Consider the following 22387-nt stretch of genomic DNA (forward strand, 5'->3'; position numbering starts at 1 on the left):
GTGTGGTCTGCAGCTGAGCGTGCCCCATGCAGCAGCTGGGCACACGGGAGACACCATTCCATGGTGGAGCTGACACAGGGCTGGGAGCAGGAGCCCAGGGAGGAGCTGTCTGTCATAGCCCAAAGAAACGCTGGACACATTGGGTGGTTCTGAGCACCATTTTACTGAAGGGCTGGACACCTGCTAGGACTTCATAACAAAAAGTTCACTTCATTTAAGAAAAAAGACAGTTTGTTTTTTGTCCCATTCCCTTCCAAAGAGTGAAATAATACTAACGCTGTCTTTTCACTAAGCAATGCCATTCCAAAATATACAACATTGAGTGTGGAACAGCCCAGCTTCATATTAACATTAAATATTATTAGAACTTCAGAAACATTCTACACAAACAAATGAAACAGTAAAAAGTTCACTCAAGAACAAGATGGTCATTTGTAAAATCATGATACAAAGTTTGTTACTCGCCCTCCTGCGGGTTGCAGTTGCTGCTCCCCGGCCATTGCTCGGGATGCCCCAACACCAAGGAATGCCACAGCAGAGCCCGTGCTGCTGCCCTCAGCCGGAGCAGGTCGGTGCAGCTGTGTGGAGACAGCTCTCACAGAGATGCTGGTTGGCAGAGAGTGGCTGGGCAGTGCCCACCCAGAGCCCCTGTGTCACTCAGAGCAGCTGCCATGCCTCTGCTCAGGAAATGCTCCTCCTCAGCTCAGGAGTGCTGCACCAGAACCCAGGAGGAGAGAGGGCATCACACGGTGCCTTCCCCGCCATGAACAAACACTGACACTCATTCACTCCCAATCCCAGCCTGGGCAGGGCGGTGGAGCAGGGGCAGGAGGGGAGGTATTTCTGGGGGTAGCTTTGCAGCACCTTCTCTTTTCAAACAGCACCATGTGCCTGTGTCTGTGGGAATCACCAGACACTCACAGGGGCTGCCTGTAGCCACAGGAACACAGGAATGGAAAGGGCTAATTAAGACAATAAGGAGAGAGTCCCAGACGATAATAAGGCCTTTAAGGGACTCTCTGGGGAAGGTATTTTGGAGGCCACGTCAGCAGTGCCAGATTGTGAGATTGATGAAGGATGGGAATGAAAGGTTGGGGGGGTGCCTGCTCCAAAAGGACTCCCACTCACCTGCCGCACCAGTGTCCATGTACTGCTGCCAGGCAGGGTAGGGGAAGCTCTGTGGCCAGGCAGGGATGGAGGGAAGACAGTGATGTGGAAAGCCACAGCCTTGGCTCCTCTGTTTGCACAGCTCCTGCAGCAGACACAGAAGCGGCAGGCTGCTGGCTGTCCAGGTGCTGCTGGCATCTTTAGCTTTCCCTCCTCCCAGCTTCTCGCTTTCACCAGCCTTCCTTAGTGCTCCTAAGCAAAGGGAGGGGTCTGGCCTCAGCACCATGGCTTTGGAGGCAGCTGCTGGCCAACCTGCAAGTTCCAGCAGTGTCACAACTACAGACAAGCTTCATTCCACACTCAGGGATGACCTGGTGACTAAGGCTAGCCTCTCATGTCTTCTGGGACAAGATTCCTCCAAGGCACCTGGCACCTTCCTAACAGCACCCAGCTCCAGGCAGAACAGGCTGCAAGGAGAGGGAAACCCTAGCATGGTGCTCTCTAGCAGAGTCCAGAATGCGAGGGCTCACGAGCATCCTGCCCTGCTGTGCTCTCCACAGGTTGTGCCAGCCCACCCAGCTGGCAAAGCTGAGGGCTGCAGCATTGTCAGGAAGGTGCCAGATATCCCAAAACTGCTATCCTCTCCATGGGCCACCTCAGCTCCTGCAAGGCCATCCCCATCTGAGCACAGGAGCAAAGAGGCCAGTGCCCTTTTGAAGACTGAAAAAGAAACTGTCACTTCCACAAAAACCAACCAGCCTGGCTGAGCAGCTGATGCTCCACAGCTCAGCACCAGCCCTCTCAACCACAGACAAAAAAAGGATCCTCCCACCAAAACCTGCCTTCCTGCCTGGGAAGCTGCCCAGCTCGAGTCACACTGCCCAGCTGGAGCTGAGAGACAAACCTGTTCTCCATACCCAGGGATCCCTTGGGCCATGGCCAAAGGCCCAGCTTCTAGACAGGGCAGGGAACTTGGATCCAAAGGGGAAGAACTGCTGGGCTGGCTGAACCCCCCACACGCTGGCAAGTTCTGGCCATGAACACGGCACAAGTCACAGTTTAAAGGGCACAAACTCTGTGCTCAATTCCAAAACCCAGAGCCTCCTAGCCCCTCTTGCCACAGCTGGAGCTGGGGTGAGAAATGCTCCTGGTGTACTGGGGGCCTGGAGGACAGGACACAAACCAAGGGCAGCTGTGGAGCAGGACCATGGAGCCACATGTGCAGCATCACCCATCTGTGCGGTGCTGCTGCCAACTGCCCTGGCATGTTCTTAGCTGGCAATTGGCTGAACTCCATGCAAGGAAGCACCAGGCACAGGGGGGATCTCAGCCCACGAACCCCAGCTCTGGTAGTATGAACTGGTCTGAGAGCTGCCCAGTGGGGTGAGCACTCCAAGGAGCACACCTCCTCCACACACTGAAATACCACTTGTGGGCTGCCAAGCAGGAGTAACAAAATAATCCCTTCTTTTTTTTGCAAAAAAAGTGCTTAAGAAATTCTGTACAAGGATTGCTACAGCAGCTGGCTCATGGGGGATGCAAATAGTTTAGAAGCAGCAGCAGCAATACGCTACATGGCTTGCAGGGAAGAAGCTGAGGAGAAACTTCTATAACCATAAGCAGTGGCAGATGGTGAAATCTGATCACAGTGGACATGGGCTTCAGAACATTTCTACCAATTAACATTGTGATTTCAACTGGTATCTGATGTCAGCTTCCCCTTCAGCTGCCTGCCGGACAAGCTGCTCTCCCCACGGACCTTGCTGACGGACATCTGAAGCATGCAGGGAGCTCAAGGACCTTGTCTGGTGGAGAGGAAGCATAAACTGCTTCTTGGCAGCTGAATAAAAGGAGAAATTATTTCCAAAAAATCAGTTGGAAGAACAGCCCTTTGACCGCTAGCCGAATCGTTTCTAGAAGTGACAGTGGCACAAATCCATGCGTTAAAAGCATTCCTAAGAGAGTCTCCAAAGCTCTCTGCTGTCACAGTGCCCAGAACAACACAGGCCAGGTTAGGCACTTGGATGAATTCAAAGTGACTAATACAGAAACAGGTCTGAACAAGGTGCATACCACATGCTCAGCAGAGACCACAGCGCTCTGGGCAACGCATTTTCTCTGTGCCTGCCAGTTACTGTTGCACAGGTCCCTGGAAGTGTTACTCAGCTGCCACAGAATAACACAGGATGGAAGGGACCTGTGGAGGAGACCTCTGGCTAGACCAGGTAGCTCTGGTTTGATCAAACCCTTCATCTACCCTAAACAGCAGAGAGCAACATCCACACAGAGCCCCTCTGCAGCCTCGTGCACATCAGTGTTACATGCCCAGGGCACCAGGAGCATCCACACCTGGGCATGAGCTGAAGGATGGGGGAGCCAACCTGCACCAGACTGAGACACCCTCTCTGCCAGTGCTGGCTGGTACCAGGGCAGCAGTTGCTGGCATTGGCATAGAGGCTGTAAAGCCCCTCTCTACAACAACCTGCAACCCTTTCAGTCAAGTTCCCAAAGCACCTGCAAGAGGAGGAAGAGACAACAGGAGAGCAGGGAATGGAGGTTCAGCACTGCCCTGTTGCTCAGGGCCCTGTGGTCTGTGAGAGATGCACAGCAGTGCTGACAGAGAGGGGACTGGTGATGAGCAAGTCCCTGAGCACACAGCTATGGAGTGCTCACTTCCCTGGCAGCAGTCTCAGTGACACAGAGGTGTTTCCAAAGCTTGTCTCTCCCTGTGGAGCAGAACACCTTTTGCTGGTGGCCTGGAAGGACACAGGGCAAACTGTCACCACCAAGCACGCACAGAACTCAGCTCAGTGCTGGGAAAGGCACGGCAGCACAAAGGCTGGATGCTGTGCTGGATGTGTTAAGCAACAATACAAGTCAAGTCCTTGACTGGCAGAGACCCAAGCTGTGAAAGACAAGAGGTGATAGAAAAGAGTGAAGAGGCAGGCAGCAGTACAGATGAGAGAAGACACACAGTGATGAGGAGGGATGTGCCCTGGTAAGTTGGCCTCAGATGCTCAGCTTCCCACTGAGGCTGGAGGAAAAGAGGCTTCGACCTGGATTCAGCCTTGTTGATGCACATTGTTTTTCCCAGCGGAGGCCAAGTGCTCAGCTGGGACGCCTGTGCTGCATAAGGAGACTCCAAAGACAGCTCTCAGTTCCCTTATAAGGGTCTGGGAACAGGGGAAGCTGCTGAGCAGCCTGACAGCAATACCACAGACAGGAGTTCAGAGCCCTCCTCGGGAAACAGCCCAAAAGAGAAACACCAGTGCAGGACTTCAAGACCTGGCATTTGAGAGCGTGGGAATGAGAAAGGTCTGAAGGAGTGGGAACAAAAGGAACAAAGCAATTTTTGGCCAGTTGACAGTGACGGAGAGCCCCTGTTCATCCAGCACCAGGTCAGGACAGGGAACTCTCTGCCAGGGCATTTTAAAACACAGAAGCAGAAGAAAATATTTCCTCCTCCTTGGCAGCCAAGCAGTGGCATTCACAGGTCAGTCTCAAACACTGCAAGTTATGATCTCTGACAGCAACTCAGAACCCAAGTGTGGGGTTCAGGGCTTGCAATCATTCCCGGAATCATAAAATCACAGAAGGGCTTGGATTGGAAGGGATCTTAAAGATCATCTTGTTCCAACCAACCTGCCATGGGCAGGGACACTTTACACTAGACCAGGTTGCTTAGTGAAAGTGAACCTTCACCCTGCTCTTTGTGGGTGAGAAGAGAACCCAGATGCACCTCAGAACACTCAACTTCCCTGCCTTCTCACCCCATCATGAACCTCCTCTCTTCTCTCCATACCAGTCGTCCTTTTTGTGCTGGGGATCAGACACCGACCCGTTTTATAAACCACTGAAATCCAACCAGGTGCTTGGGGGGTGGGGCTCAAATATAAGGATCTGGGACTTCCCTGGGGAGCTCATCCCTTCAGCCAATGTCCACAGAGATTATTAGGTCAGACAACTGGTATTTTGAGCTGGTAAGAGAATGAGTGGATTACACTACTGCTGCAGACATCTGAGCAGACAGCGATATACAGAGCCAGGTCCATACCCAGCCCAATGCCTCTTCCTTTCCCCAGGACACCAGGTTGTCCCTTCCAGGTGACAGCAGCAGCACTAACTGCTCCAATGAGGTGTTTCTCCTGGGATTAGTAGATCCTTCCCTGTGGAGTGCAGAGAGCACAGAGCCGTGCTCCGATCCAACAGTGTGCCCCCGGTGCAGGGAGGTGACAGCAGCCGTGTGCAGCGGTTCTGCAGTGCCTCCTAGGGATGGCAGAGCCTGCACTCCTCCTTCCACACAGAGCTCTCACACCTGCCACACACCTTCTCACAACATCCCTGATGGCACAGCAAGGCTGTCACCCACCACATGATGCCCATCTCCCCTCCTACTACTTCATCCCCACAAACCACAGAAAGCGACTCTCTATGTTTAAGTGCTGGTGTATGTCCTCCCAAATTTTTCACTTTTCTGCTTTAACTCAGGCTCAAGTATCCCACTGAGTCTGGGACTGGCAGTTTGTAGCTAAAGCATTCAAACACAGCGTGTGTTTCTGTTGTGTTTAACTCCAGCCAAAGCCAACAGTTCTCTACTGGCACCTGGGATCTGCTCCTGGAACACCCAGCAACAGCAGAGCAGTTACATGGGGGGCAGGACACTACACAATTCATGATAACAATTCCAGCCCTTTGGCTCTAACAGTCACACTTCATGACCCATAGCTGCACCTGGGGTATAGGAGAGCAGAGTAATGCTGGGTGCTGAGGAGGAATCCTCTTTGGAGGCAAATCCCTACCATGTGTTCAAAACTTCTGTTACCCACAAAAGGAGGAGGTGCCTAAAGATGTCAGACAGACTTGCAGCCCTGTGACACTCCCCCACTGTTATGCAGAGGTTATACTGAAAACAGGATTAAAACTACCAGCTGGTAATAATTTTCCAGATTGTTTGGCATTCTGGAGACAAACAAGTGGCTACACTGCTGCTGCCTCTGAGCTGCTCAAGGGAGCCCAGGACAGACTGTCACAACAATGAACCACAAAGGAATTCTGGCACCTTTCAACAAAAGGCTAGCTGAAGGGAAAGAGGAACAAAAGCTATCAAACCCAATCCCAAAGGGATGGAGGAAGTGCATCTTCCCACAGTTCCTGGGCCATATGCACATATATGGATATATAGATATATAGATAATAAAGTTATAAAATTTGATCAAAATAAAACCAGTAAATGTACAGCTTGAAAAAGAGCAATATCACAGTGCATCAATGTCATGAGAAAGTCCTGTGTTCTCCCCTGCACAAGAGCACAGCCTGCCACGTTCAGGGGAGCGTGGTGAGAAGTGAACTCTCTGGCCTGCTCAGCTCAATGCTGGCCGGAGTCACTGTCTCACACTCCCAAACAGGGGTTTGGATTTCTGCAGCCAGTTCTGCACAGCAGTGGCAGACAGGCAGGAACAGCATGAGAGTGGGCTGCTCTGTCTGCAGGTTAGTGGGCATATTGGCACCAGAGACACAGAGTCACTCCTAAGCCTCTCTGTGCTCTGGTGCCAGGCTCGTATTTACTTACTTACAAAAAAAAGTGACAAAGTGAAGAAATTCAGGGGACACTATGAGAATGGGACAAGGGCTGAATTTGGATCACAGGGGACAAGTTGACCCTAAGAATCTTCTGTGCTCTCCTCCTCACTTCATCATCAGAGGAAGAGTTGCCCACCTTGATGGTCCGGAATTTCAGCAGGTTCAAAGTGCTCTGAGCCTTTGGAGTTTTCTTTCGGACAGGAATGGTATTTGCTTTTTTCCTCTGTGGTGCTTCTTTTGCCTCTGTAGCTCTCCTCTTCTTCTGCCTAGTGCCCTCCTGGTAAGTGCTGCTGTCCTTCCACTCTGTTTTTCCCAGCAGAACTTCCTTATCTTTGATTTTCAAGGTCTTGGGCTGTGGTGCTGTGGTGCAGTCCTGGGACGAGCTGCCTGCGACTCTCCCGTTGAGAACTCCGGAGGCTTTGCAGGCATTGCTCTCCTGCAGCACTCCACCCTTTGGTCCCTTCAGAAGCTTTAAAGCACGGGTGGCAGAATCAGGTGCTTTCTTAACCAAACGCTTGTACCCCTTGCCTTCGGTTATTTTAGTGCTCTTGCCTGAAGAAAACTGCCTTGGTGGACTTGAAGTCTTGAGGAGTTTAAGGTCTGAGGGAGAGATGCCAAGACGTCCCTGTGTGTACTTGGACTCCAAACAGGACGTTGCAGTTTTCAGTGGCACCAGGGCTTCCAGAACCACTGACAGTCTCATAGCTGGATACACGTCAGGATACATGCTTGTAGGGAAGCCCACTGTCGCTGCCTTGGATGTGCCAGATCCTGTCTGCTTCAAGGAGCTCAAGAGGAGATTTCTGGAATCCCCTTTGGAGACTTTCAAAGAGCTCACTGGAATGCTGGTGGGCAAAGGGGCCACTTTTGTCCCTGAGTTCCTGGCTGGACTCTGGGTGGGCTCAGTGGTGCTGGCACAGTTGCGCTGTGTGTTTTCTCCCATCTGACTCGGTGTGACTGCCGTGCACGAGCTGTACCCGTACACATCCTTACTCCTCAGAATTGTGGGCTGGTAGCCCTCCTCCTTCAGGCCTTGGATGAAGGCCACCAGCTGGGTCTCTGTGTCCGAAAGATCCTTGGACATCGGGTTGAAGACTCGGAGGGCTTCCTCCAGAACTTTCTGTCCTGCAGAGGAAATTCTTGACCAGGAATGGACAGCTTTTTCTTCCACATTATTCACTGCAATATTCATGGCATTAGGCAAGTAGGTGCTTCAAAAAGGTCCAAATTACTGGAAAAACAACCCTTGACACCTCAAAAGGAGAAAGAAGACAGTTAGCTTGCAGCAACTGAAATTATCCAAGTTTTTAATATGGGACCTGAAACCATTAAGCCCAGGCGTGGCTGGTCGCAAACCCTGGGTCAGATTCTGGGCTCAACCCAACATAGAAGCACTACCAAGAAAAACCTGTCACTCATTTATCTCTGAAATAAAACTAAAACATCTCTCACAAAAATATCCTCCAACCTAAACAAAGATTTCAGGAAATCCCATCCAATCCACCCCAAGATGAAGGACTCCAATGATTAACTCAGCAAAATCTGCAGGTCGTTTCCAGTTTGAGTTTGACCCACCCCAGCTTTGGATAACCAGATCTCATTTTCCCTGGGAAAAACTGAACCCTCATTGAACCCTTTCCCTGTGTACACACCTCAACCAGCACCACTGAGCCACCTCAACACTAAGAAATGCCTAAGTACTTCAACTGCATCCCAGCAGCACCTTCAATTTCTCAGCTTCTAAACTGATGCCGCTCAAAAATTGATTCTGAGTCCCCTGCCAAAGCTGCAGCTTCCTCCTGGAGACCTGGCAGCAGGGCTGGAGGCTGTTCCAGTTGTGCTTCATTGATGCTGAATGCTGTGGCAAGGCAGCACTGCTCCTTGCTGTTCTCTTGTTTGAACAACGGTCCACAACTTGCTGTCACAGCAAACTGGTGTTGATCCAAGGACACTTGCTGCCAAGTGAGGAGGAAGCAGGAAATTCAAGCAGGGCGGTATGAAGGAAACACACATCACCAGGGCCAAGTGTACAAAGGCCTGAGGGACAACACTGGGATCACACTCAGGGCACTGTGCAGCTGCCTGCCCAGCATAAAAGCATCAATTATTGCTTTCAATAAAAAATAGGCACTAAAGGGCAGTCCAGGCAGGACTTGAAGGGCAGTCCTTCAAGAGAACTCTGATTCTGGTGGCCTCACAGCTCCACAGCTGGATGCTAGACCAACATAAAATCTTTAGCTTTATTGATATCTCTCAAAAATAATAATGAAGATTCATTTAAAAACCCTGATCAGGGAAATGCAGGTGGTGTCAGAGATAGTTTTGGAGAGGGCAGTGTACAGGCAAGAAAGCTGTGACAGAGATGTCAGCGCCTGAGCAGCCAGAACAAGGAACTGCTCATGTTCCATGTTCCCCCCAGAACTCTGGTCTCACCACAGCACAGGAGCAGAGCCTGTGCTGCCGCCAGCTGCACAAGCAGGGAAGAGACACAAGCCAAGAGCAGCCACAGAAGGGAAAGCATAGGTCAGTGGGGGAGTAAGAACCTCCACATGACAGACTAATCTCAGTCAAGTGCTCTGCAGACGTCACGGCCAAAGAGGGATTTGGAGGAGGATAATGCAGTTGTTCAGAGGCAGGCGGGGGATCTCCCACGAAGGAGGGGAGGCAGGCAGGGAAGTGATCCCACAGAGCCCCAGCCAGCGTCACCAGCCAGCAGTGAGTCACCACGTCCAAAGTGACCAAGCAGTGCCAGGCAGAGGAAAGCCAGAGAAGGTGTAATGGTAATTTTGATGTGGTGAGGCAGAGACCAACGAAGAAGCACAAGTAACAACATGTGCTCAACAGGCTGCAAAATGGATCATCTTCAGGCTGCAGCAAGCCCGGGAGCAGCTGGGACATCTGAAGGGGTGTTCTGGCTGTGACATTTCATGAGAACAGGACTTTCCACGATCCAACCGCTCGGTGCTGTTTGGTGCAGTGCCAGCCGTATTGGAGGAAAGCCGGCCACAAGCAGACGTACCCCGGGACAGTCTGACCTCCTGACAGCAGGTTCCCTCCCGTGACACACTGCTGTGGGGGGCTACGGGAGCACAGCACTCCCGGCGCAGTGCGAGCACAGCACCGGAAGGTCGAGGGTAGCATAGGCTTAGAGGCCCGGCTCTCCGAGCATGGAAAGGGCTCTCCCGGTGCACCGCAGGGGGAAGCGGCTGCCGGCAGGGCCGAGACGCGGGACTGGGGCAGCCTGTGGAGCCGGAGGCCGGTGCGCAGTCCCAAGGAGGGCTCGACGGGGCCACCAGGTCCTCGCTCAGCCTCTCCTTCTGGCCCGCCCCTCGGCGCGGACGATGCCCCTTCCCGAGCGCCCGTCCCTCGCTCCCGCTGTACCCTCCCCACGGCTCGGCCCGCCGACCGGAGGGACCCCGGGGCGGGCAGGCCGCCTGGGCCGGCCCCTCCCTGCAGGGCTACGGGAGGTGATTGGTGCAGACAGGGGGTGCGGCACCCGCGCTCGGCCCGCGCCGGCTCCCGGGACCGGGGGGGCGGGGGCCGGGGCGGGGCCCTCAGCGCCGCGGCTCCGCCTCCAGTGCTCCGAGGCCGCCCCAGCGGGCGGCTCGGCAGCGCCCTCGCCCGGGAGCCGGCGTGGGGCCCGGGCCCGCCGGCCCCAACCTACCGGCTGCCGCCAGACCCGTGCCCGCCGCTGCGCCGCACCCGCCGCTCCAACATGGCCGCCCGCGGGGCGCCGGAAGCGCCCCCGCTTCCGCTTCCTGTCCCTTTCCGAGGGCCGCGGTCACGCCCACAGTCACGGAGCCCTTTCGGTCACGCCCCCGCGCTCCGCCCCTCCGCCCCCGGCCCCGCCGTGACCACGGCAACGGCGGCGAGGTCCGTCCCGGGCCGGCAGGGGGCGCCGCGGGCGGAAGCGGCGCGGGCGGAAGCGGCGCCGTCACCAGGTAACGGGGTCGGTGTCGGGGCGATGAGCGGCGGGGCCGGGCGGCGGCGGCGGCGCCTGGTTCTGCACGTGGACCTGAACAACACGGTGGTGGTGACGGACACGGTGACGGGGCAGGCCCCACGAGCGGCGCTCAACACCTTTCTCAGCACCGTCACCTGGGGCCGCGCCGGGGCTGCCGGTGAGCGCCGGGGCCGGGAGTACGGGGGACCCGTGTGGCCGTGCAGGGGCTGAGCGCGTTCCTCTCTTCCAGGCGAGTGGGAGTGGGTGAGCGACCGCCCGTCCCTGCGCCCCCCGTGCCCCGGCGCCCTCAGCTACTACAGCCGCCACGGCCGGGACCCCGCCTTCACCGAGGCCGGCCCGGGCCGGCGCTTCCGTGACCTCCACGCCCGCCACCTGCGGCTGCTGGAGTGGCCGGGCCGGCCGCACGACGCCCTGTCGGTGCCAGGGGAGCCCGGCAAACGCTACCACCTGATTCTGCCCTCCTTCTTCCGCCTCCTGGACACGCTGCACCGGGATGGCAGGGCCTTCGCTGTTGTCTTCAGGACCTTCGGCACCGACCTGCCCCGCGCCCTGCAGGCCGTCAGCAGCGCTCTGGACGGGCAGCACCCGCAGTTCCCTGCCCTGCGGGACGTGGCGGTGAGTGGCGCCCTGAGGGTCCGTCGTGATGGGGAAGGGCAGCCGGATGGTCCCATGGAGCCCCCCCCCCCCCCCCACGTCAGACTGCTCTCCAGCTGCTTGGCCAGACTGCTTTTAAAAGCATCGAGTTCTCTGGATGAAGCTGTGAGCTGTGGGGGAGCATGTGTGTGCAGATCCGATGTGGAATGGTTTCCTCTTGGGGTATCCCGTGTTGGACAGAGCATGCCTTCTCCCGAGCAGGAGCTGCTGCAGCAGAGCAGGGCTCCCTGGCCCAGAGCCGATCACAGCTGCACTCTCCTCTCCTGGCAGCACACTGGGCAGGAGTGCTGGGAATGAGCTTTAGAAGATGCTTTAGTTATTCCTTGGAGTGTTTTCAGATAGCAGAGATTGAAATGGGGGCAGTGTGCAGCTAGGAGGACATTCCTTTCCATCCCTGGGGAAGTCATTCCTTTCCATCCCTGGGGAGGGGATGATTTTTGGTTGGATGCATTCCATGCCTCCTCTTGTCATCTTCCCAGCACCATCCTCCCACACTGTTAGTGGTGGGGAGTCTCCACCCTGCTGCTTAGTGTCTGTGCCAGTGAAACAACCTGTCTGCTTTGGAAACTTTTCCTTCCCCATTTTCTGTGGTCCTGCAGCTCCCTGTGGAACTTACCCCTGGCCAGATACGCTGCAGCAAGAAAGAGGTGGTGCTAACACGGGGAGCAGAGCGTCTGGCCACCCGGGAAGACAAAAGAAAGCTTTACAACTACTTCAGCTCCTTTGAGGGAATTGGAGGCTTCCAAGACCACTTTGACTGGTGAGAAAGAGGCCACTGAGAAAGTGGCTTGGGCATTATCTTCTTTCCTGTGATTCTCTTCGTTTCTGGGATAGCTCCTGGTTTTGAAGCCTTTATGTTGTTGGGGTCCCTATCACTTAGGCACTCCCCATTTTGCCTGTGGGCAGCCTGATAGGACTCTCACACCATTCTGGAGGTCCCCATCCCCTGGTGTACCTCCTGCTTTTCTCTAAAGGCCCCCTGATTTGTCACCTTGATGCAAAATGCCTCATTCCTAGGAGGGCATGGGCAGCAGGACAGGACATTCTCTGTTCTGCTTCCCTGGCTCAGAGGGTGCCCTGGGCCTGCAGTACAGTCTGCCATTACCTGGGAGCTGTCACCTTCTCCCTGCCCTGACTGTTCCTTCTTCACTTACTGTTTCAGGTGGGCCAGAAATCAGTTCTCTTCCCAGGGTGGGAAGCCCCTGTGGATAGACCCCCATGATTCTGACATTCAGCACATCTTCATTGATGACAACATCCGGCTGGACGATGGAGACACCATTGTTCACCCCCAGGTAGGTGGCTGAAGGCCCCTCTGGCACCAGCAGCCTGCACTGGGGTATCCCTGGCAAGGTCAGACATGTTTTGTCCCCTTTGCATGAGGCTGCAAAGGGGAATTAAGGCATAGCCCTGATGTCACTGCATCCTGTGCCACCAGTGTTGGTGGCAGCGATGCACAGGGAGGGTGAGATCAGCTGTCAGCAATGCACAGCGGGTGCTGGCTCCCTCTGCTCCCCCCTGAGTCAGCCCTGTGCCTGGAGGCAGCAGCAATGATAGCAGGGCTGCCAGCCTTGTCACCTGCCTGAGTGAAGGAAGGGGCACTGTTTGTGGGGAACACACTTGGGAAACAGAATGTTTACACAGAAAGAACCGTGCCTGGCCATTGGACAGCTGTCAATGCTCAAACAAGAGCTGCAGGTCCATGGGTGATCCTCAACCCCTGCCTGTTTCCATCCATATGGAGACGGTGCAGGGGGGACACGGCAGCCAGTGAATTGTCTGCAGTGTTTGGCAGGCAGCCTGGGAATGGAAAGGGGTGGGATGCTCATTGGATATTTCCTTCCATACAAGCTTTCTCAGCTTATACATTTGTAGCTAGTGGCAGGAATTGTTCCTGCCTGGACAGACCTGTCAGGACCAGGCTTTGGTCTGTGCCATGCCTGGTTGAGGGGAGCCTCTGCAATGGCATGCAGATCTGCAGCAGCTGGAGTGTGGCTCACACAGCTCCACTTGCTGCATTTCAGCATCAGGCTATCCTTGTGTGATCAAGGAGTTCCTCCTTTGGCATTGGTAGCCTGCACAGCTGGTCAGTCAGGCTGCTGTGCTAATCTCATGGCAGCGATGCAGCCAGCCCTGGGGCTGCTCCCAGGCTGGATCACACAGGTAGGATCCAGTTATGGTAGCAGCAGACCTCGTGGGAGTCTGGGCAGCAGCCAAGCATCTTCCCAGCAGGGCTCATCGTCACTGCTGGGACCTTGCTGTCCTGCAGCCAGGATCGGTAGGTGGAAAGCCATTCTCCCCTCCTCTTGCATCACCAGCTCTGCAAGGCTGTCCCCATTTCAGTGATGGTGACAGAGCAGCACTAGGAGTGAAACAGATTGCCAGGTGTCTTTACGCAGGCCATGGTGAAGACCAGAAGGTGAAGTCCCTGTTCCATCCTGTGGTAACTAAAGGAAGAGCTGTTGGCAGAGGTTTGCCTGGAGTCAGCTGCTCCACAGAGTATTTTCTTCCAGCTGCATGGTGTGGCCTGTTTACTTAAGGGAGCATCAGGCACATGTGTGACATGCTGGCTCAAAGTCAAAGGCAGTTTCTGGGAGAGGGGGAAATCTCAAGAAATTTCACCTGCTGTTGCATTGGAGATAGGATCACCCTGCCCTCTGCCTCTGACACACACCTTGGAGGCGCCTGGCTGAGGGGAGGGCAGAGCACACCACGGGGTGTGTGCATTGCTGCTAGGCTCTGCTCTCCCTGCAGGTGTTCTCAGAGCAGGGCAGCAGCAGTCCCAGGATCGTGCCCACCTCAGCACTGTACAACATTTGCCTGGTGCAAACCAATCTGCTGGAGGCCATTGCTGATGAGGACTATTTCCTGCACTGTGTGAGGAGGTGTGAGGAGAACTACGACCGCTACCTGGCCTGCGTGGAGAAGGACACCCCAAGCCAGCAGTGGGATGGACAGTGATAGCACCTCATGGGGCTGAGTGGCTCCAGACTGGGACACCACCCGCTTCCTGCTGCATGCAGTCAAAGTCCCAGATGGGCTCCTGCTTCGAGCTGTTACCTCTCCAATGTGCAATGTGGGCGTTCAGTCCTATCAGGACCTTCCATGAGCAAACACAAGCATCCTGGGAGCTTGTGTGATGGGATCTTCGGAGGAAATGGTTTTCCAGTCTTTGGCAGTGTTGCCTGTGGTGCCCACTTCTGCATGAGGGCTGGGGCTCACTGTCCCTCTGCAGTCACCAGGCAGATCCCTTCCACCATCCTGTGGTGCAGGCAGCCTCGCAGTGTTTGTGCCTCACTTCCTGCTCCTGCAGTGATGGCTGGTGCAGAGCAGGTGCCAGGATGAGTACAGTGTTAGCAGCAGCATCCCCAGGTGGCATTTGTGGTGTGGTGTTCTCGGCGGATGCCTTGTCACTTCTGTCTGTTTTTAAAGCAAACCTTTTTAGCTCATTTATGTGTGAGTTTCCTGCCTGCCCTTGGCTCTGCCTGTACTGGTGGGTGGGAAGTGCCTTTCCCAGCGTGTTCATTTGCCTGGCTCAGCCAAGTGGGGACAAAAGTGTTGGTGGAGGGTTTGAGACCCATGTGCACCTTTCCTGATGCTGCTGAGAGACCCCAGCAGGGTCGTGCTCAGAGTAGGGCTGAGCTGATGTTCTGTCCCTGCAGTGGTGACAGGATAGGGGTCATCTCTAGGGTAGGACGGTGGGTTCCCGACTCCTTGAGCCCAGTGCTGCGTGGCTCTGGCACCGGCAGCATACAGCAAGGGAGGGCAGATCCAGGGTCTCTCCAGTCCCTCTCCCTGCGATGGTTCCTTCCCGGCCAGGTGAACGCGGCAGGGGCACGGCGGGCCGGTGGCACCGGGAGGGCCGGGCGGAGGGGAGAGGGGCACGGCAGGGGGGCCGGGGCGGACGCGGCGCCGCCCCCACCGGCAGCGGGCGGGCCCGGGGCGGGCAGAGGCGCGGAGCGGCGGGGAGAGCGGCGGAGCGGGCGGAGAGGTGAGTGCGGTCCTGGTCCCAGTCCCGGTCCTGGTGCCTGCCCCTGTCCCTCTCCCAGCGGCGGCGCGGTGCGGAGCGGAGCGGCCGTCCGGGGCTGCGGGCGGGCATCCGGGGAGCGCCGGGGGCGCGAGCGTTGCAGCGGGAGCCCGGGGGACGCCGGTGCCAGCGAGCTGTGGGCGGGAGCCCTGTGGGTGCGGGCTGCGGGGCAGTGCGCCGGAGCGCCGGGGGTTGCGGGCGGGAGTGCGGGCAGCACCGGAGGTGAGGACGGTGCGCCGAGAGCAGGAACCTGCCGGGGTCCGGATTGTGAACGGGAAGCCGCTGCAGGGTACGGACCCGGGGGATGCGGGTAGAGAGCCCCGGGCGCGCGAGGGTCCCAGTGAGTGCGGGCTGTGTACCAGCAGCACCGGGTGGTGGGAGCCCGGGGTGCGGGAACCTCGGGGAGCAAGAGCACTGGTACGTGCGGGCAGAGAGCCCCAGGGAGTGGGAGCCCGGAGGGGGCGGACAGGGAGCCGTGGAGCGCAATCGGGAGCCCGGAGGGGGTGGGCAGGCAGCCCGGGGTGCAGTGCGGAGCCCCGCGAAGCAGGAGCTGTCGCACCGCCAAGAGGAGCTGACTAGCTGGGGCTGGGGGAGCGATGGGTGCCTGGGCTCTGACTCGGATGCTCTCCCCGCAGGAGGCCGTGGGCCGGACCAGTGGCGAGCCGGGCCGGATGGGCGGCACGGCAGGGCCAGAGCCCGGGGACCCCCGAGGCGGCTGAGCTGGCCCATGGCGGCGGGCGCGAGCGCCTTCGCGTGGGCCACCTTCCCCGCCATGCCCACGCGGCGCGTGTACTGCAGCGCCGCGCACCGCGACGGGCAGCTCTTCGTGCTGGGCGGCTGCGGGGGCGGCGGGCGAGCCCTGGGAACTGCTGAGGTGCTCGACCTCCAAGCCCAGCGCTGGACCACGCTCCCACCACTGCCCACGCCGCGGGCTGGCGCTGCCGTCCTCGCCCTGGGCAAGCAGATCTTGGTGGTGGGAGGTGTGGATGCGGCACAGAGCCCCCTCGCCTCCGTTGAGGTCTACCACGTGGATGAGGGCAAATGGGAGAAGAAGGCGGCATTGGCTCAGCCCTCCATGGGCATCTCAGCTGTGCAGAGAGGTGAGGGATAGGAACATGTTGTGACTCTTGCCCAAAGTTTGCTAAGCATCCTTGGACTCTTGGTACAGCACAGCATGCCAGGAGCCAGGGTTGGTCCCTGTATGTGGTGCCCATGTCTACTTCCTGGACAGGGATGCTTGGTATGGACCAGGCTGCAGTGTGGTGGGCAGGACAGAAGAGATGTCAGGACAGTGGTGGGAGCGGGCCGGGGTGCCGGCCGCGCTGGAAGCAGGATTTGGCAGTATGGCTGTGTTGCCATGGTGTCTCCAGGGAGATGATACTGCCGAGAATAATTAGAGGATGGCCCTGTGCTCTTGTCTGTTCCTGATGGATGGGATGGAGAGGGGGGTGAGAGGGTCCCAGTGCAGCCAGGGCATTGCCAGGCTCAGGCCTGGCTGTACTCACTGTCCCCTGGCTGCCCTGGAGCAGTGTCTGACTGTGGGGCTCAGCAGTAGCGCTGCTGCCTGCCCTGGGGGCATGGAGGGACTCCCAGCCCTTCGGTGCTGCCCACAGATCCCCCTGCCTCACTACTGCCTCTTTTCCAGATGGGGCTGTCTACGCACTGGGGGGAATGGGTGCAGACACCTCTCCCCAGGCTCTGGTCCGTGTCTATGAGCCGGCAAAGGACCACTGGCAGCCCCTACCCTCCATGCCCACACCGTGTTATGGGGCCTCTGCCTTCCTGCAGGGAAACAAGATCTTCGTCCTTGGTAGGTGCTGCTGGGGCAAACCAAGCATCCCCTGTGCCTCTACCCTCTTCTTCCTCTGTTCCCAGGCCAGAGAATGACCTGGTGCACCCCAGGGTGGCTCCATAGTGCCCAGCACTGCAGCCAGCAGGCCCCATCCTGCTTGCTGAGCACACCAATAGTGCCAGCTTGGGGCACTGGCAGCTACATCTCCTCTGTGCATAGGAGGTCGGCAAGGCAAGCTGCCTGTCACCGCCTTCGAGGCTTTTGACCTGGAGACAAGGAGCTGGACACGCTACCCCAGCGTGCCCAGCCGCCGCGCCTTCGCCGCCTGTGCCATGGCTGATGGAGTTGTCTTCAGCCTGGGGGGGCTGCAGCAGCCAGGGCCCCACAACTTCTACTCCCGTCCCCATTTTGTCAACACCGTGGAGATGTTTGATCCTGCGCAGGGTGAGCTCCATGTCTCTGGGTGAGGTGGGAGCATCTTCTGTGGGTCTGGGATGATTCTGGGTTGGTGAGAGGTGTCTGTGCCTGAGGGACATAATTATATGGGCTCTGAACATTAGCCCCTTGTACCCATGGTGAATGAATCCTGTGCTCCCTGGTCCCAGGGAGTGATTAACCTGTGGGTGTTCTGGCCTTGTTGTATAGAGGGGAAACCCCAGCTGGCAATACTCACTCCATCTCATACCCAGGTGTGTGGAGAAAGCCAAATCGCACCATCCGTATGAAAGAGAAGAGAGCTGACTTCGTGGCTGGATGCCTGGGAGGAAGAGTGGTGGCTGTGGGTGGCCTCGGTAATGCTGGGGATAGGAGTGTGGCCGTGTTCCCATCCCCATTCTTTGGGGCACATCAGTGATCTGCATGGCAGTAGGGGGTTACTGCAACACTGCATGGCATGTGCAAAGCCAGGGGGTTACTGCAACACTGTCTGCAGCAACATCTCTCTGTGCTCTCACAAGTGGTGAGGAGACCCTACTGCCCTGTTCCACTGGCTGACCCACTGTGCCCCTTGCCCCTTTCACTCCCCAGTCAGGCTTTTCCCTGCTCATGTGCAGCGTTCTGGGCTCACACAGCCCATGGTGGCTCAGCTCCGCTGTGCAGGGTTGCAGTGCTGCATCCCTCTCCCGAGAGAGCTGGGGAAAGGTTAGAGCTGTCACTCAGCAGAGGGCATACAGCAGAAAGGGCTGCCTGGGGAGCCTGGTGCCAGCCACAGCACTGCCAGCCCTGCAGTAAGGGCTGCCAGACCCCCAAGATCACTCTGGGAATAGGGAATGGTGCTGGCTGCATCCCTGCAGTGTGGCATTGATCCTGAGTCCTGCTGCAGCTGCAGCTGCCTTATCCCTGCAGAGTGCTGGCACGAGGAGGGAGGGAGGGCAAGGAGTGGTTGAGGGGGCAGAGCCAGCAGGTGTGGCATTTGTGCCAGCAGCCATCCCTATGGGGACTCTGCTAATCCTCTTGTGCCCCCACTAATTGCCTCTGGGATCTCAAAGCCTGTGCAGCTCAGGGCTCCTGTTGAGGCATCAAAGGGATGTGGAGGGGGAAAGGCAGAGCCTGGGGTGAGGGATGGGGAGCTGCACAGAGGCTGATGTGGTTCTGTCTTCCACAGGGAACCAGTCCTGCCCACTGGACTCAGTGGAAGGGTTCAGCCTCTCACAGAAAAAGTGGGAGCCGCTGCCCCCCATGCCCACTGGCCGCTGCTCCTGCTCCAGCTGCCCAGCACCCAGCCTGCTCTTCATCATCGGCGGTGTGGCCCAGGGTCCCAGTGGAGCTGTTGAGGCTCTGTGCCTGCGTGATGTGCCCTGAGTGGGACCCCGGGGACCAGCCCTGGCCAAGCACCAAGTGCCTGAAGACGGGGACAGGGTGTGTGAGCACCCATGTGTTCACCCAGGGTGACCTGGCTCCAGGAAGCCTCTGTCCCATGATGCCAGGCACCAGAGCAGCTGCGGTTGTGGGAACTCCCAGCTCCTGCAGCGCTGTGGCAATGAAGCCCAGGGCAAACTCCTGCCTGGTGGGATGGCCATCGCCAGCAGCGTGGAGGGAGCAGCGGTGGCAGGACTGCCGCTGGCCTCACTGCCCTGTCCGGCCCCATCTGTGCCACGGCGTATCTGTGCCGTGTGTGTAGCAGTGAGTGCTGTGTCGTCGTAGACCCAGTCGATGTCTCATGTAGCACAGAGGTGCCCTGTAGCTCAGTGCCTGGGAGGTGATGTAGCACCTCAAATAAATGAAACATGTGGAGTTTTATCCTACTGGAGTCATGTCGTCTCTGGTTATCCTACTCCAGGCAAACACATGCTGCAGCCTGTCAGGAAAACCCCTCCCAAGGCAGAGTTCAGTGAGCCCATACGGTGGAGCAAGGGTAACTCTTGTTCTCCCCACCTCCAGGGTGAGCAGAGCAATGTGATGTAGAGATCCAGTCCCTGTTTGGAGAGGGGGAGCTAAGCAGTGACTGTCCTGCCTTGGCACAGCCTTGTTCCTGCTTGGCCTCCTATGGGTCAAGGCTGTGGGGGGATGAAGGCAGCAACAGAGGAAGGACTTTTTTGAAGTTATCCAGGGTGTGAGAGAGGCAGGGAATGTTGAGGGCTGCCAGAATGCTGAGAAGAAAGAAGAGATGGCGAATGTCAGGGCTCGTAGGCCCCATCCAGCACCACAGCCCCATCTCAAAGGATGAACCATGGCTGGTGTGGGAGAGATCTGAGCCCAACTGTGTCCAGCTTCTGTAGGCAGGAGCACTGCAATCCTGCTTACTGGCCACCAGGAAGGGAATTTAAGCTCCATACTGGTGGTGTCTGTGGGTGGTGTTTAGGGGTGCACTGTGAGATCAAGGGAGGTAACACTTGAATTACCCAGTGCTATGGGCTCACCTGAACCTTGCTGCTCTTGGCTCCACACAGAGTCTCACACCCAAAGCAGAAAGCAGGTGAGAGATTTGATCCTTCATTGGTACACTAGAAAGATCTCACAAGTCTGGGTAAATATTAAGTACAGATGCCTGACCTTTCAGAGAAGACAGCCAGCGTGAGCCTCGGGTGGGCTGCAAGGCTGTAGAGACAGGAGATTGAATCCCATCAGAGTGAGGCAGCATCCAACACACTGCTGGGGCAGGCTGTGCCATGTCCTGGGGGCATCACAGCATAGGAAAAGTGGGAAATTATTAATAAAAGAGCATTCAGAAGACATTTTCATGTTGCTACTCCATTGCCTCTGGTGCCCACCTGGCACAGTGACTGCAGGATCTGTCCTGATGCACCGCATGTCTGTTTGCCTGTGATTTGGGAGGAACAACTTGGGATACCTAATCTGGTGGTACCTCAGCTGGAAGCATCCCTGCATCTGCCTCTGGAGTTGCCATAGAAACCACAGTTGTGCCAGAGCCAGCATCAACACTGAGCCCCAAATTAGAGCTGGGAGGCAGCTGGGGAGGAGGTCAATGGTTTGTGCTGTGACTGGGGGCTGGACAGAGGGACACCTCCTCTGAGCGCAGTGTGCTCCCCCCTTCTATGAGTATTTCACAGCACTCCCTAGTCTGTGCTCAAACCCTGGTGGGCTTGTCCTTCTCAGGGTCCTAGAAGGTGATAGACCCCTTGCTGCCAGTTTTGTATGTCTCCCCATCCTCACAGCTCTTTCCAGAATCCACCAAGGCATGTAATAATTCCAATCCTGCTAAACCTTTAGTCATGGGGGACCCTAAATCATGGAGCTGCATTGGAAACACAAGCCTGATTAATAAGCTTTTCCCGCAGGAGCGTTGCATGAGTGGGATAAATCAAGATGCTGAGTCACTGGCAAATTGACATCCCTATGTGCCAACTTCACAAGCTCCCTGCTGCTGATGGGGTGCCCAAGGCTACTTTTCCAAATTCAAGGCGGTGGCAGCTGCAAGAGCCAGAGGATGCTGGAGGGGGAAGCTGGAGCTCAGGAGTGCCTCACCGTTGTGGTGTTTCCAGCAGTGAGGCTGATGATCCCTGCCCCACAGGCATTTGCCTTCTGTCAGCAGCACTTTGCCTCCTGCACACACTTTCCTGGCACATCGACTCACTGGAGTGCCTTTTGTCTTGGCTCCTTCACCTGAGTTCAACAGGAATCCGTGACCTCTCATTAAGTGTGGAATTGTCACTCTTTTCTATCTCTGCTTTTGAGCACAAGACCAGAATCCCATTTGAATCAGGAGAGAAAAGTTACCAGGAGAATGTTCAAGGACATTTCAGGAATGGAGAGATGAGGGTCCTGGCCACTTTTGCAGACTGACATGTTATTAACTCAGAAACTCATGTGAATTTCTAATGAAATGTGCTATGAAGTCAAAAAAGTTGAGAAATGTACCAAGTATATTGCTGTCTATCTCCTGGAAACTTCTGCTAATTTTTACTAAAGGAAAGACTACTGGCTACCCTCCCTAATGCTAGAAGCACAGACTGTTATTTCAGATACAAGAAGAGCTATGAGCTAGTGCCTGGCAACGTGGTTCATCTCCCCAGAGCGTGTTATGGATGGGGGAGATGGAAATGGAGGTAGCTGTCAGACCTATAATTAAAAAAATGTGTTTCCATATTGAAATTTCTTTCCGTTGTCAGGAGAGATGGAAATACAAAAATCTCATTTATCTTATTCCACAAACTTGCTAGACGTTCATACCAGAAGGCTCCAGCCACATCAGAAATAGGAATAGCTCTTTCTAAGTACCTAAAATAACATGTTGAGCCTTATCACCAGTGCACACAGCACCAGCAATTCCTTTTCTAATGGCAGTGGAAGCACTGCAAATGGGTACAGGACTCTACAGTCTCTTCTGCAGGGAGATCTGGGCCAACTTTTCAATCATGAGCAATAAAATGCTGGAAAATCACTGTTTATGATGCAGGACCATATAGGGCCTGGATGCACAGCAAGGCTCTCGGCAGCAGTGCCATGTACTTGCCTGTACAACAGAGCCGTAGGCAGTTCAGGAGCAGAACAAGACTTTTATTTACTTAAAATTCGCAATAAACATTATCATTTCCATCAGCTTGGCATTCTGGAGGAAGGTTTGCCTTCCAGGCCATGGTTGCCTTGGACAGCCCAGCCACTATCCCATCCCTGAGGTAGGAACACAGCCCAAGCTGCAACTCCCTACTCTGGTCCTAGAAAATCAACACATCAGAGTCTCCTCATTGAACTGGGAGGTATCAAGGTGCCTTGATTAATCTAAGCTATTTAAACCAACCCTAGTGCTGTAATGTCAAGCAAAGAAATGCAGTGAAATTGCTCCAATAAGTTTTTTAATGGGTAA

The 22387-nt window shown here is 56.1% G+C and overlaps 3 protein-coding genes across 8 annotated transcripts; 2 read left to right on the forward strand and 1 right to left on the reverse strand.

Moving 5' to 3' along the window:
• Positions 1-144: 144 nt before the first annotated feature.
• On the reverse strand, positions 145-10478 carry CCDC71 (coiled-coil domain containing 71). 2 transcript variants are annotated; one of them, XM_071439553.1, is made up of 2 exons: positions 10352-10478; positions 145-7940 (listed from the first exon to the last, which is right to left on the reverse strand). In XM_071439553.1, exon 2 carries the CDS (start codon positions 7877-7879, stop codon positions 6707-6709), a length of 1173 nt encoding a protein of 390 aa, XP_071295654.1. In that variant the 5' UTR covers positions 7880-7940; positions 10352-10478; the 3' UTR covers positions 145-6706. The 2 variants fall into 2 exon arrangements, with proteins under 2 accessions (XP_071295654.1, XP_071295655.1); XM_071439554.1 differs by lacking the exon at positions 10352-10478 and adding an exon at positions 8411-9804.
• Positions 9465-14754, forward strand: LOC139596100 (uncharacterized). The gene is made up of 6 exons (XM_071440139.1): positions 9465-9481; positions 9736-10808; positions 10881-11266; positions 11905-12065; positions 12468-12600; positions 14060-14754. The coding sequence occupies exons 1-6, from the start codon at positions 9465-9467 to the stop codon at positions 14264-14266; spliced, it is 1977 nt and encodes a 658-aa protein (XP_071296240.1). The 3' UTR covers positions 14267-14754.
• On the forward strand, positions 14623-19362 carry KLHDC8B (kelch domain containing 8B). Of its 5 annotated transcripts, none has more exons than XM_071439551.1 (6): positions 14623-14761; positions 15968-16432; positions 16978-17142; positions 17344-17568; positions 17814-17915; positions 18728-19362. In XM_071439551.1, the coding sequence occupies exons 2-6, from the start codon at positions 16060-16062 to the stop codon at positions 18922-18924; spliced, it is 1062 nt and encodes a 353-aa protein (XP_071295652.1). In that variant the 5' UTR covers positions 14623-14761; positions 15968-16059; the 3' UTR covers positions 18925-19362. The 5 variants fall into 5 exon arrangements, with proteins under 5 accessions (XP_071295652.1, XP_071295649.1, XP_071295650.1 ...); XM_071439548.1 differs by lacking the exon at positions 14623-14761 and adding an exon at positions 14807-15124; XM_071439549.1 differs by lacking the exon at positions 14623-14761 and adding an exon at positions 15200-15296.
• The last annotated feature ends 3025 nt before the right edge of the window (positions 19363-22387 follow it).

This window comes from Agelaius tricolor, unplaced genomic scaffold (assembly GCF_023055355.1).
Source record: "Agelaius tricolor isolate 1412-34295 unplaced genomic scaffold, bAgeTri1.0.p SCAF_14, whole genome shotgun sequence".
Lineage (NCBI taxonomy): Eukaryota > Metazoa > Chordata > Aves > Passeriformes > Icteridae > Agelaius > Agelaius tricolor.